Source organism: Pongo abelii, chromosome 1 (genome assembly GCF_028885655.2).
Source record: "Pongo abelii isolate AG06213 chromosome 1, NHGRI_mPonAbe1-v2.0_pri, whole genome shotgun sequence".
NCBI classification, from domain to species: Eukaryota; Metazoa; Chordata; class Mammalia; order Primates; family Hominidae; genus Pongo; species Pongo abelii.
The window spans coordinates 141260738-141273313 of record NC_071985.2 but is presented as its reverse complement, the minus strand read 5'-3'; the positions used below and the strand labels follow the sequence as shown (position 1 = coordinate 141273313).

Sequence of the window (12576 nt, the reverse complement as noted above, 5' to 3'; positions counted from 1 at the left end):
GTGCTGCTCATTCACATAGCCCAGGGCCTTAAATTTTATCCTTATAAGGGCCAGTAGAGCTTGGCCACTGAGAGAAGTCATAATCACCTTGACAGTGCAGCCTTTGTCATCAGGAGACGGAAACGGGGGGTGAGAAAACAGGCCTTCCAATTCCCAAAGACTCACCAATAAAACAAATAAAACCAAAGAGTTCAGGGTCAAAGTACATCCATTTTGTTGAGAACTGACACTTGGCTTTGTTCAGGCCTGGGATAAAAACCCTCTTCATCTTCAAAGAAATGTTAAGACTAGTTTTAAGGGAGCACACAGCCAGGCTCTGGCAAAGAGCAAAGCTTTGTTCTGGAAAACACTCACGGAGTTATAGTAGACCACACCATCAAGGGCTGACCACCGGGGCCGAGTACCGCAGCCATTCAGGGGAGACTCCAAAACAAAGTGTGTGCCATTCATCTTGGCCTTGCAGGTAGGATCCAACAGGGTGATGTCCATCCCCGAGTAGCCACTGGCCTAAAACAACAACCACCAAAGACATGGTTGGAGGCCCACAGGCAGTTCTGTTGTATAATTGACACAACTGACAATTGCCTGGTCTTCCAAAGACAGGCGACGAGAGGCCTGCATCATGCCCCTTCCCCACGTATCTCTTCCCAGCTGCCCACCTCTCAACAGCCCAAGGGTAGTATCTGTTGGCCTTGGAAATTCAATAGCAAAATATTGACACATGAGGATCTGGAACCCCCACCCCCCGTCATTGAGAACAACAGGAACCGGGTGAGAATCACAGCCAAGGGGAAGTAGGCCCATCCAACTGAGAAAACAGTATCAAGCCTCCGGAGTTCAAAACTGAAAGAGATAGAGAGAAATTACAGACGCAGACTAGGGCCAGATGGGAAAGGAGGTAGCCTTTCTTCCCTCCTGTAATCAGCTGCACCGACCTGAAAAGAATCTTTTTCTACAGCCACGATCATCTTCTCATTGTCACATTTGACAGACAGGGCAATATCCACGCTCCCTTGCACCTCTTCTGGCTCTCTGAGACCAGGAAACAGTTGTATGCTGGGAATGACAGGGTCCTTTGGCCGAGGGAGCCCATCTTCTCCCTCTTCATTCCAGACTCTCCTGGAAATATCTGGGAAAGGAAAGGGAAGGCCTCCATTTTGGCCTTCTCCTCCCCGGATGGGCGGGTTCTGCAGGGCAGGCAGGGCACCAGGGTCCAGCAGGATCCGTAGCTCAGGAGGAATAGTGTGGACTTCCTCATCTCCCATCTCCTCTGCTGGTGAAAGAAGAAGGCAAAACATCATCAGTGTTTGATGCCAGGCCACAACCAACATCATTACAGGCAGAACAGGAGGAATTAGCATAGAATAGGCAGGTGTAAAATGACTTTTAATAAGCAATATATAAAGGTCATTAGAAGTCTAGAAGCCTGAATTCTAGTCCTGGTGTTCTCTCTAACTAGCTCAGTGGCTTTGGGCAAGCGGCTTGCTTCTCTATGCCTCAAATTTGCTTTTCCAATTTTTTAAATTAAGCGATTGGAAATGATCAGTGGTTCTTAACTTTGGCTACACATGAAAATCACTTGGGAGCTTTAAAAAATATTCCTACGCCCAGGTTGTACCCCAAACAATTTAAACTCAGACTCTCTGGGGTGGTACCCAATCATTAATATGTTTTAGTCTCCCCATGTGTAACTGCAATGTGCACCTAAGACTGAGAACCAATGGAGTAGACAGTTTCTAAGGCTGTCCAAGCTAGAAAAATCTGTGATTTTTTAAGTTACATGATGCAATATTATTCCATTCAAATGCCACTAAAATACTTTCCTTGAATCAAGAGAGTCTTTTGAATAATTTCTCTAAGGATGTCTTGAAACAATATTGGTATGTTAAAATTACTTTGCCACCTTCTTTTTGACAGCTAAGTTTTAACAGGTATCTGGGCACCTTGGCCTTTTAGAACGTATTCCCTTGAAAGATAAGAAATAGCTGCATAGACACATTTATTCCTTCAAAGGGAGAGACGTATTTCCATACAATCAATACTCAATATTTTGTCGTATTTCTAACAACTAAAAAAAAATAATTTCCCCAGTATTCTTTATATCTACTATCTAAGGCCAACTGATGTATACTTGAGGTCAAATCCATCTCAGTGGAAGCTGGAAGTGAAGATGACAGTTGGACATTATCTCTCCTTTAATAGTATTCTTTGGAAAGGACGCTAGAGCTGTAAGGGTCCAAAATAAGTCATAGCTTTGTAGGGTTTTTAATTTGTACTTTCACAAAAACCTTCACAACAACCCTGTAAGGTCAGTCCTATTATTTTCCCCTTATTACTGAAGAAAAATCTGTGGCTCAGAGGTGAAGCGACTTCTCCCCAAACAGTGACTAAATGGTAGAGCTGGGGCTTGAACCTGTACTCCTAATCTTTATTCTATTGGCATTTCACTCAGTGGCGGTACCATGAGCTGAGGAACAGGTCTATCTAGGGATCAGAAAACTAGGGTTTCAAGTCATGCTAGCTAGAAGACTCCAGAAAACCTCAAGAATTTGTTGACCCTCTGCTTTCTACCCCATTCAGCTGGGGTAGTAACTCCTGCCATCCCTCTGGGTATGAACACCCAAGTATGAGTCCTCGTGACTATTTTCCTAAAAGATACAGCCTTTGACCATGAACTTCTTTCCTGCAGTCTTAACTCTTCTGTATTCTCAGCCATAAGTGGTCATTAGGTGTCTCGGAGAGAAGAACCTAATGTAATCACACTAAAGATAACCTATAACAAAGTTCTCTGAATATGCATTCAACTCTATGTCACTGAAAATCTGTATTACAGTTTCCTCAAAATCTCTGTCTAGGTAATTTTAAGCCTTCTGATAAAAAGTAGTCAAATTATTAAAATGTGCAAGAGAAAAACAGCAACATATAAGCCGAAATGACAGTTCCTCACTGGAAAAGCTTCATTTGGGGGATATTTTTTACATAACTTAAAAAACTTCTAACTTACCATTATTTTCAAGCCGAAGATGAAATCTATTAGCCACAGGAGCCATTGTGTATGAAGTTATTGGACTATAGCCATTGTTCAAAGCCCACTTCACCAGATTCCCTTGGGTCGAAGGAATGTCATCTCTTATTGATTTGGTCATTGTCATAGATCTTTCACTCTCTTTTCCAAAGCCAATACTGTTAGGAGCCTGAAGATATAGCAAAAAAAAAACACTCATGAGTCTAAAATTAAACAGTACTTTAGATAATAAAAATTAAATATCTTAAATAAGTAGATTCTATATTGTATATGAGGGAATTATTTATTCTTTTGACCCCTATTTTCCTTGGGCTAAGGACGATGATGTGAAAAACCTTTAATAGCAGACTAAAAGACATCTACGCATGCTGCTTGATCATACTATTCGTATTGCCTATGCTGATTAAAAAAATCATCGAATGACATGTAAGTAGTTACATACTAAGTATACCTAGCCTATAACTATACAGTTAGTCTAATGTTTAAATTATTAACACACACAGTACATATGTATAATAAACTTTCCCTTATTTTTACTTAAAATGACATATAAAATATACAGACAGACATGTTATATTGCCCTCAAATTCCCATGCCTCCACTTCCTATTTCCCTAGATTTCAATGAAAGATAGCACAATCACTTACACCCACTTAACAATGGAGATATGTTCTGAGAAATGCATCATTAGGTGATTTAGTCATTGTGTGAGCATCATAGAGTGCACTTACACAAACCTACATGGTAGAGCCTACTACACACCTAGGCTATATGGTACAGCCTATTTGCTCCTAGGCTACAAACCTGCACAGCACGTTACTGCACTGAATACTGTAGGCAGTAGTAACACAATGGTCGGTATTTGTGCATCTAAACATAGAAAAGGTATAGTAAAAATATGGTATTACAATCTGATAAGACCACTGTCATATATGTGGTCCCTCACTGACTGAATCATATTATACGCTCAAGACTGTACTTCAGTGTGGAGACTATCCCATCTATATAAACTATTAAATTCCACACGGTAAAACAACCAATGTTCATATTTCATCTAAAATGTATGATCAATTAGCAATTCTATAATTGTATTCATTTGCCAATTCTACTAACCGCCTATACTTATATCTTCTATTCTAAATATTAATTAATTAATTTAGGTTACTCTCCCCTTAAGTATCACTGTTTTATCCAGTAATACAAGTAGGTCTTAAGATTAGCTTTCAGGGATGGGTGCAATGGCTCACATCTATAATCCTAGCATTTGGTGAGGCTGAGGCAGAAGCACTGCTTGAGCCCAAGAGTTTGAGACGAGCTTGGGTAACACAGGAAGATCCCATCTCTACAAAAATTTTAAAATTAGCCAGGCATGGTGGCATTTGCCTGCAGTCCCAGCTACTCAGGAGGCTGAGGTGGGAGGATCACCTGGGCCCGCAAGTTAGAGGTTGCAGTGAGCTATGGTCATGCCACTGCACTCTAGCCTGGGTGACAGAGGGAGACCCTGCCTTTAAAAAAAAAAAAAAAAAAGGACTAGCTTTCACTGGATAATCAATTACAAAATAAAAATGATAGAAATATTTTTGGGAAAGGATATAAATGGACTCTACTCAACGAGGTTATTCAACAAGGACATGGAAGGTAAATTTATACATCAACTGCTGACTCCTGTGGCAGTGCTCTTGTCAGAGGGTGAGACAGCTGAGTGCTGCAGAGGGGACCCCAAAGGGAAGGCACCATATTTTCAACAACTGCACCAACAGGGCTGGAAAGCCCTTCCAGCATGCAGATTACACCATTTTCATGCTGTATAAAAATCACTTTAATTTCCATGCCCAGTGATTTTCTCCTGCATGCATGCAGCATTTTTCCTAAATTCCTCATTTGTTTCCCATTCTGTTTGCCCCTAACATGACTAAATATTAATCCTTTCCCACTGTAAAACCCTAAAAGATTCACAGGCTCTAAGTTCTCTTGGCCTATGTGGTTGTGGGATATTGGCTGAAGCCACATATATTCCAACTCAAAGCTTAAAGGATCTCATTCAGTATATTTTTCTATTACCTAAAGCGCTTATGTGTGGGAATACTGCCAGACTCACCAGTCACAAATACTATATGCAAAGGAACCAGACAGAACTTTAACCAACTTCTGCGGCCATTTGTAAACTCAGTTTAATAGATTCAGAATATTTTAGCTCTTACTCCAATTCAGAAAAAAACTCCTTAGGGTAAAGAAGGGCTAGGGAGGAAAGAAACAAAGAGGAAGGAAGGAAGGAAAGAGGCTAAAATGAGATAATGAAAGATCCAATTTATTCTTAGAACTTTTTATTCATTTAGTCAACAGTAGTTTCTTAGGTACAGCTTCTTCCAGCCTTTCAGAGCTACATGTCATTTTGACTGGCTGGAATCACAACAATTGGCCTAAACAATACTGCTTGCCCTCATCTGCCCTAGTCTTTCATGTTGTTGGACAGCTGAGAAAATATCGTATCTCCAGAACACTATCATCATAACTGCCACCTGTCCTTTTGCACCAATGTGGAATGAGCTGTTTGCACCTTTCCACATTAAATCTAGGAGCTGTCAATACATCTCATTTTCATTATGTCTGGGAACTTAAAAGACTCGACATCTATCTACACATTTGTAAAGCAGCAAGGCTTGGGACAATGGCAGACAAGTTGGTTCCCAGCTTTGAGCAAATTCTCACACTGTACTTCTGGAAGTCCCTAGGCTTTTTCCAGCTTTAGTGGAGCTACTCCAAATGCAGGTGTACAAGGAGGTCTCCAAAAACCACCACCATCTTTCCCAGCCATATCTTCATGAAAGATAAGGAGTTAAGTCTAAGTGCCTCCACACTCCCCCATATTTACATCTGAACTGATGGTATAGGGGAGGGAGGACTGGGGAAGGGAATGGCCAGAGAACGTAGTGCATATGCCCACTGAGATTTTAAAAAATGTCTTCTCTAAGAACAAGCTGCCCATCATCAACCCTGAAGTCCTGAGGCCACATGAAATAATATAAGAGGAAACCTCTAACAAGTTTCCTCCACCCATTCTTTTATGTTTTAGAGGTTCTTCCTACCATAAAAGTGATTATGCATGGTCCACACAGGACCTGAGAAAAGAGCCAGAGCTGGACAAGGCAATGTAGACACCTCCAATGTTCCCATTCTTGCCCACTGCCTGGCTCTTTGCACCTCTTTTGACCATTTTGTCATCTGGAGGGCACATTCTGCCCATGCCCCATCCCCAACACACACATGCGTAAGACATCCATATTTAATGGTGCTCTTCTTTAAATTACTCCACCAGGCTCCTTAAAATTCCCTTAGTAGACATTTTTCTTTCTTTTCACCTTGTTTAGAGAAGTGCCCTAATTGTTCCTGTAGACACTCTGAAACAGTTATTTATGGAAGGAAGATGAACCCCCTTTTTATGGCAGGCACTCTGCTAGGCATATATTATCTTATTTCTCTTCCAAAATATAAGGAGATAGGCATTACCATTCCCATTAGAGAAGGAGAACCTAAGACTCACAGAAGCAACACATGTAGCTGAGAACTTACATGTGCAGACCCTGTGTCCAGTGCTTTAGATGAAATATCCTATAGGCCCTTAACAAATACTTGGCAAATAAATGAACAAACAAATGAACTCAGCTAATGAACCACAAACTCAAGGTGAGTACTATCATCATATCCATTTCACAGGTGACCAAACAGATCAGTGTTCATCAGTCAGATTGCACAACATCTACTAGGAGGAGTAATTGGAGATGGGATTTAAATCTAGCCCTGTCTGGCACAAAGTCAAGATCCTTTCCATTTCACTATGCTGTCTCTAAAGGAAATACTAGAAACAAGGTTTCTATAAACCATTGCCCCCTTTCTAAACAGTAATTTAAACTTTTGTAGGAGCAGGTACCTTTCCCTCACAGCACAGCCAGAATTCACATCTGAAACAGGGAATTAGAAAATCACAAAGCATAAACTGGTTGGGAGAATAAAAAAGAACATCATGAAACATTACCTAATTGTTTAGTAATGTTGTCATGCATTGTCCAAAATTGGCCTGGAACAAGAGTACAGCCAAGGAGAGGAACATAAACAGATCTTGCACTGGGATGAGCAATCTCATTTCTAGCCTTTCTGATTCATATGAGAGATGGGGACATTCAAAGTGAACTCCAGGACTGCCATGGACCAGGCACACATACTCAGGGAGAGAAAGAGCCATCGAAGGGTCAAGGCTGAAAGAATATTTACACAAGAACTCCAGCAGGGAATTAAAATGTACCGTATGTTTTTGCCTTTCAAAGCATGATTCCCTTTCCTGTTTTTGTTATTCTGAAATTAAAAACATTTGGCCGGTGTGCCAGGCAGCAAAAGCAGCAGACAGCCTAGGTCACCAACACCCCTCATGCCATGCCAGAGAAGGCAATCAAAACATCTCTGACTTCAGATCATGGCTAGGCTTTGGGCTTGACAACAAATTAATGTATCACCATTACATATGATGGCTCACTGGGATCCTAGCAAAGTTCTATATAAAAAAAAAAAACAACCCACGGGAACCAGAAACGATTACTTTAAAATTAAAATATGTGTGCTAGTGGTTTTGCCTGCTGCCTCTGGTGAGTGCTTTTACGTGATGTTGCCAAGGGAACTGTTGGCTTTGCTCACTGTGGTATCACATGGAAGGTGCCATGAATGAATGAATAATACCAAAACCAAGGGCATCCCTCTCCCAAAATACTGAAAACATAAAACCCACTTCAGCTTATTCAGTGCAGGTACTAAAAGAGAAATTGGCCAAAAAAAAAAAAAAAAAAATTTGAGCCCACAAAAGAGATACTAAAGAGATAATTATCTTCTTAAAAAATAGGGAGGAGGATTTTTGTTTTAACTTTCAATATAATTCAGTCAAATAGTTATTGCCTAAGCATATTTGAGATAAGATTTACTTTACCAAGTTTCAACATTCAACTTTTGAGGAAACCAGCTGCTGTTTGCCCATCATGCCAATGGGCTAAGCCTTGTGTGTACATCTCTATTAAATAGAGGGCCTTGGGAACAAGCTGGAGTAGACTTGTCCAGCATCATTTCACTGACTTTGCACTTGCTGTGATTCTTCTATCAGTGTTTCACACTTAGGAGTTGTAAGCAAGCAAAAAGACACGCCAATATTTCGTATTTAACTCAAAAAGAAAAGTCAACAATGTGAGCTGGGGTCAGCCTAATAGTCCATACTTTCTCTAAGTACCTAACTCCAAAATAAAAGCTGATATTCGGTACTGTGACACTGAGGTCCTTGTGGGATGCTCAATATGAAGGCTTAATTGTGTTCATTATTTTACACTTACTATTAGTAGAAAGCATACTAATGTATGTCAGGAATTTCACAAATGAGGGAGCTGGGGTTCAGAGAGGTTAGGGGACTTGCCAAAGGTCACAGTGGGATTACCTGGACTCAGACCTGGGTCTGTCTTAATCCAAGGCCATGTTTGAACAACCGCACCTATTTTATAGGAGCATCTTATTTTGCAAAGTGAAAAATAATTGATAGAGCTTAGAGAGTCCAAAGAGGCAGAAACTTTAAAAATAACACATATAAGCACAGCTTAAATTGTTGTCATTCATCTAAACAAAACAAAAGACATGCTCCACCAACTTACAATAATTTTCAGGCTTCCCTTAACATCAAAAGATTTGATCACCCAGTTGACAGACTTTTTGCACTTCAAGATCAGGATGAGATTTTTGACCACCTCAAGATCCTCTTGAGAAGGTCTTATATCAATTGTTATATCCACCTGGAAAGCACTGTGAATGGAAAACAAAGGCAAAGTTAAGACCTACATGCCAGAAAGTTGCAACTATCTCCCCTCTTCCAAGTCTTCATGTTTCTAGTGTCTGGCCAGTTGATTAAAAAGCTGGAGTTGATCCCAGGCCAATGACATGTGCAAAACAGATTGTTACTGCACACATAACAAAATTGTTTTACATAACAATAGAAACATATGCTTGCTGATAATTAGTCACTAAAGTTTTTCTCTTCTTTGATGGAAAAGAGGTGGTTACTTAATGCAGCCACTGTTTGAAGTGGACTTGAACGAACGAGAAGAGTTTACTTTTGAAGCAGTATTGTTGCTTTTTCAACCTTTAACACCTTCGATGTACAGGATTCCCATTTGGCTAATATGCTCAAATTCCTTCAAAACTGAAGTAGGTGGCAGTTTGGTGAGCTGGGGGCGGGGTGTGGGGAGAAGGGAAGCATGGTGGTAAAAAAAAAAATTAGGAAACTTCAGAGTAAAATGAGAGACAAAAGGCTAAAGAATTTCTTGATTTATATAAGGTTTGCTTAAGTCATTAACAATTGCTACAGAATCGTATCTGCATTTACTTTCCCAAACTTCTGGATATAAGGTTATTAAAATAAAGAAAACAGATGGTCAACCAAGTGATTACTGGAAAATTGATGAACACAACCCAAACTTCTAAGAATTCGTAAAAAAGAGAATTTTTTACTAAACAATAACATCCCTGTCATTCTGAATTTAAGGGAACAGTCTTTCTTTCCATCTCAGCTTTACACACTTGTAAAGCATAAAATGCATGGTATACTCCAATGAAGCCTCAGGCCTAACACTGAAGCACATTCACCAGACTGCTCCTATTCCCATTCCCTTTTCACTTTCTACAAAATTCTTCAAGTGGACAGAGTGGAATCTTACCAAAACTGATCTGTAGTTTACACACTTTTAAAGTCAAATCCTGATTAGAATTTTAACCTCGAAATCCCTCTACAATATAAATTTAAATTTTTAAGTCACTAGTCCAAATGCAAAGGAAGGAGGGTGAAATGCAGGCTAATGTGGGAAAAGAACCTACTTTTTCTCCTTTTTCTTTTTTTTAATTTCCTAATTATTCTTGATAGGGAGGGTCAAATTTCCGGTCCAGGGGTAGGAAGCTGAGAGGGAGAACAAGCGCACAAGGGAGAGGCAAGTTCTACTGAATGGCTTTTTGGTATGTCACCATGAAGGGCCACTCCAACATACACACACACACACACATACACACACCAAGCACACAAGGGAGAGGCAAGCTCTATCGAATGGCTCTTTGGTATGTCACCATGGAGGGCCACTCCAGCATACACACACACACACACACACACACACACACACACACACCAAGCACACAAGGGAGAGGCAAGTTCTATCGAATGGCTCTTTGGTATGGCACCATGAAGAGCCACTCCACCACACACGTGCATGCGCATACACACACACACACACACACACAGATTTAAAGCAAACAGCTCTGAGTGCTTAAGTGCTCTAAGGACACCATAAACAGAGATTTATTAAAAACAGAAGGTTACTAAGATGATAATTATATTAATAGGGCATATTTTGTAATTTTCCTATCAGGGATAACCTTAGTCAGAGGTGATAAAGATGGAGCAAGAGTGACTGTGTCCTGTAATTAACACCCAGAAGTTCGGAACAGGCTTCAGGAATTCATCTGAAATATCTGGGATCTAGGGACAGATGGAGAATATAAAATATACCACTGGTGCCTTTACTCTCTTCTTCAAAGCTTCTGTGAAACACATCTGATGAAACACACCTGAAGCATCAGTGGCTACCTTCCCTCCTGCGTGAAGCATCAATGGCTCCCTTCTCTCCTGCATAGGGGAGGGTGTAGGACGGGCTACACCTCTCCCTGCCTCAAGTCAAGGAAGATCTTTACTTTCATCTCTTGTCACACTCACACACTTAGACTCACTTACCTGTAAGGGTTAGAGTTGGGGGTGATTAGCTCGATGATGTGGACTTCCTCATTCTGGGGATCGCTGGACATCACACACCCTTCTGCTGCTTTGGGTTGAAGGTACTCAGCAAGGTAATTGAGTGAGAGAAAATTCTTCCCTATGTTGCACTTTGGAGGGAACACTTGATCTGAAAGAGGCACAGGACAATCTGTCAAACCACTGAGGTACTTGGTAACCAGATTCAAAGGAAGGAGGGTGACAGTGAAACTGAGCAAATGGCAGACACAGGGAACCACCAGCTCAAAGGATGGTTCTTCGTCTGTGAACTCCGCAACCACTGCCCTGAAATGCATCCTGTTATGGTCACCAGTGACCTCCTATTGACTAGCCCCCAACTAGGGGCCTCTTTTGGCTAAATCTTCTCCTTGCTTGTTCTCTGTGATACTTCCTGTCCTCGTCTGTTTCCTCTGACCTATCTTTCACATCTCTTCCACTGGCTCCTCCTCTGCTCAGAATCTGTTTAGACCCCAACCCAGAGAATCTGATTCAGAACACCCAGGCGGGGCCTAGGGAGCTTGCTTTTTTGAAAAGCTCTGTAGTTGATCCCAACATAAACCAATGCTAAGAACTTCTCAGCTCCTTCCTCAATCCCCTTTCTATCTCATTCTTTTTCTAGGTGATCTCAATCACTCCCATGGTTTCAACCTGTACCTAGATCATGACTCCTTTTCTGAGCAGTCGACTTACACTGTCATCTGTCTACCAAGCACCTCCTATCTAAAAATCCAATACTCAGGTATTTCATGGTCAGCGTATTTAACATTCAATCCATTCTATCCCCAAATACACTCCTCCTTGGATATTTGTTATTTCAACTATCAGGAGAAGCAGCCACCTAATTAATCCTCCGACACCCCATGTAGAATTAATCTTTCCCTCATATGTATTCCTCACAGCACTTTATACTCTGAAGATGAAAGGTAGGAGTTTGGGGGAAACAAAGAAGGCAGACTTTCACTCTTTCTCACAATCTGAACACAGACAACTCAAGTTTATATGGCACTTTACAGTTTACAAAGTGCTTTCGCAAACATTATCTCACTGTGCTGAGAGTTGCTCACCACCTCCACCCGGGAAAGTGATGCAAGTACCAGAATCTGAAGACACTCCCCCAACGGCACATGCCATTTACACAGCACGGCGGCTGATGGGATTTCCATCCACGGGCTTAAATGTTTCAACAGAACTTGAAAGAAACTGCTGGCAGTGTGACAGCTGGGACCAGTGTCAAGGAAGTTCTAGGTGTAGCATGCTTTTTTCAGAAGGGATAATTAATCAGAGGCCTGGCACTACTATAAAACAGACTTCTGCCTTTTCCATTTTGAGGACAGGATGCCAGGGTTCAAATCCACATGGAAGTCTCACTTTGGAGTCAGGAATCCACCCAGTGGGTCCCAAGACTGGGTTGATACCGTCCCTCCCCCTCCCCACTTGTGCAATCTCCCTTGTGCTGAGGTCCGCAGCACACACTGGGGCATCATGACTCTGGCCACCACAGCACCCCCAGCGCCACCCCAGAACAAAGGGGACCAAAGCCTCTGCTTGTGGGCTCGTTGCAAGAGAGCACTGGGTTTGCACTCTGCAGCCTCCTCTAATTCCCCTCCCCCTCAGAGAGAAAAGCTCAAGGCTCCACTGACTCAGGCCGCTAGAGCAGCCTCCCTCCACATCTGCTGAGGGTTTTGCCAGATGAGCAAATGAGGTATGCACACTG

General features: G+C 41.5%; 1 protein-coding gene across 10 annotated transcripts in view; it reads right to left on the bottom strand.

Annotated features, from left to right (window-relative positions):
• TGFBR3 (transforming growth factor beta receptor 3) overlaps positions 1-12576 on the bottom strand; it is a 202647-nt gene that overhangs the window by 36539 nt on the left and 153532 nt on the right. For 5 of the 10 annotated variants that reach the window (XM_063723499.1, XM_063723497.1, XM_063723500.1 and 2 more), the window contains 5 exons: positions 10824-10992; positions 8704-8851; positions 3005-3194; positions 936-1270; positions 355-507 (listed from right to left, as the gene is read on the bottom strand). In XM_063723499.1, coding sequence (XP_063579569.1) covers positions 355-507; positions 936-1270; positions 3005-3194; positions 8704-8851; positions 10824-10992 — 995 coding nt within the window. 10 annotated transcript variants of the gene reach the window in all.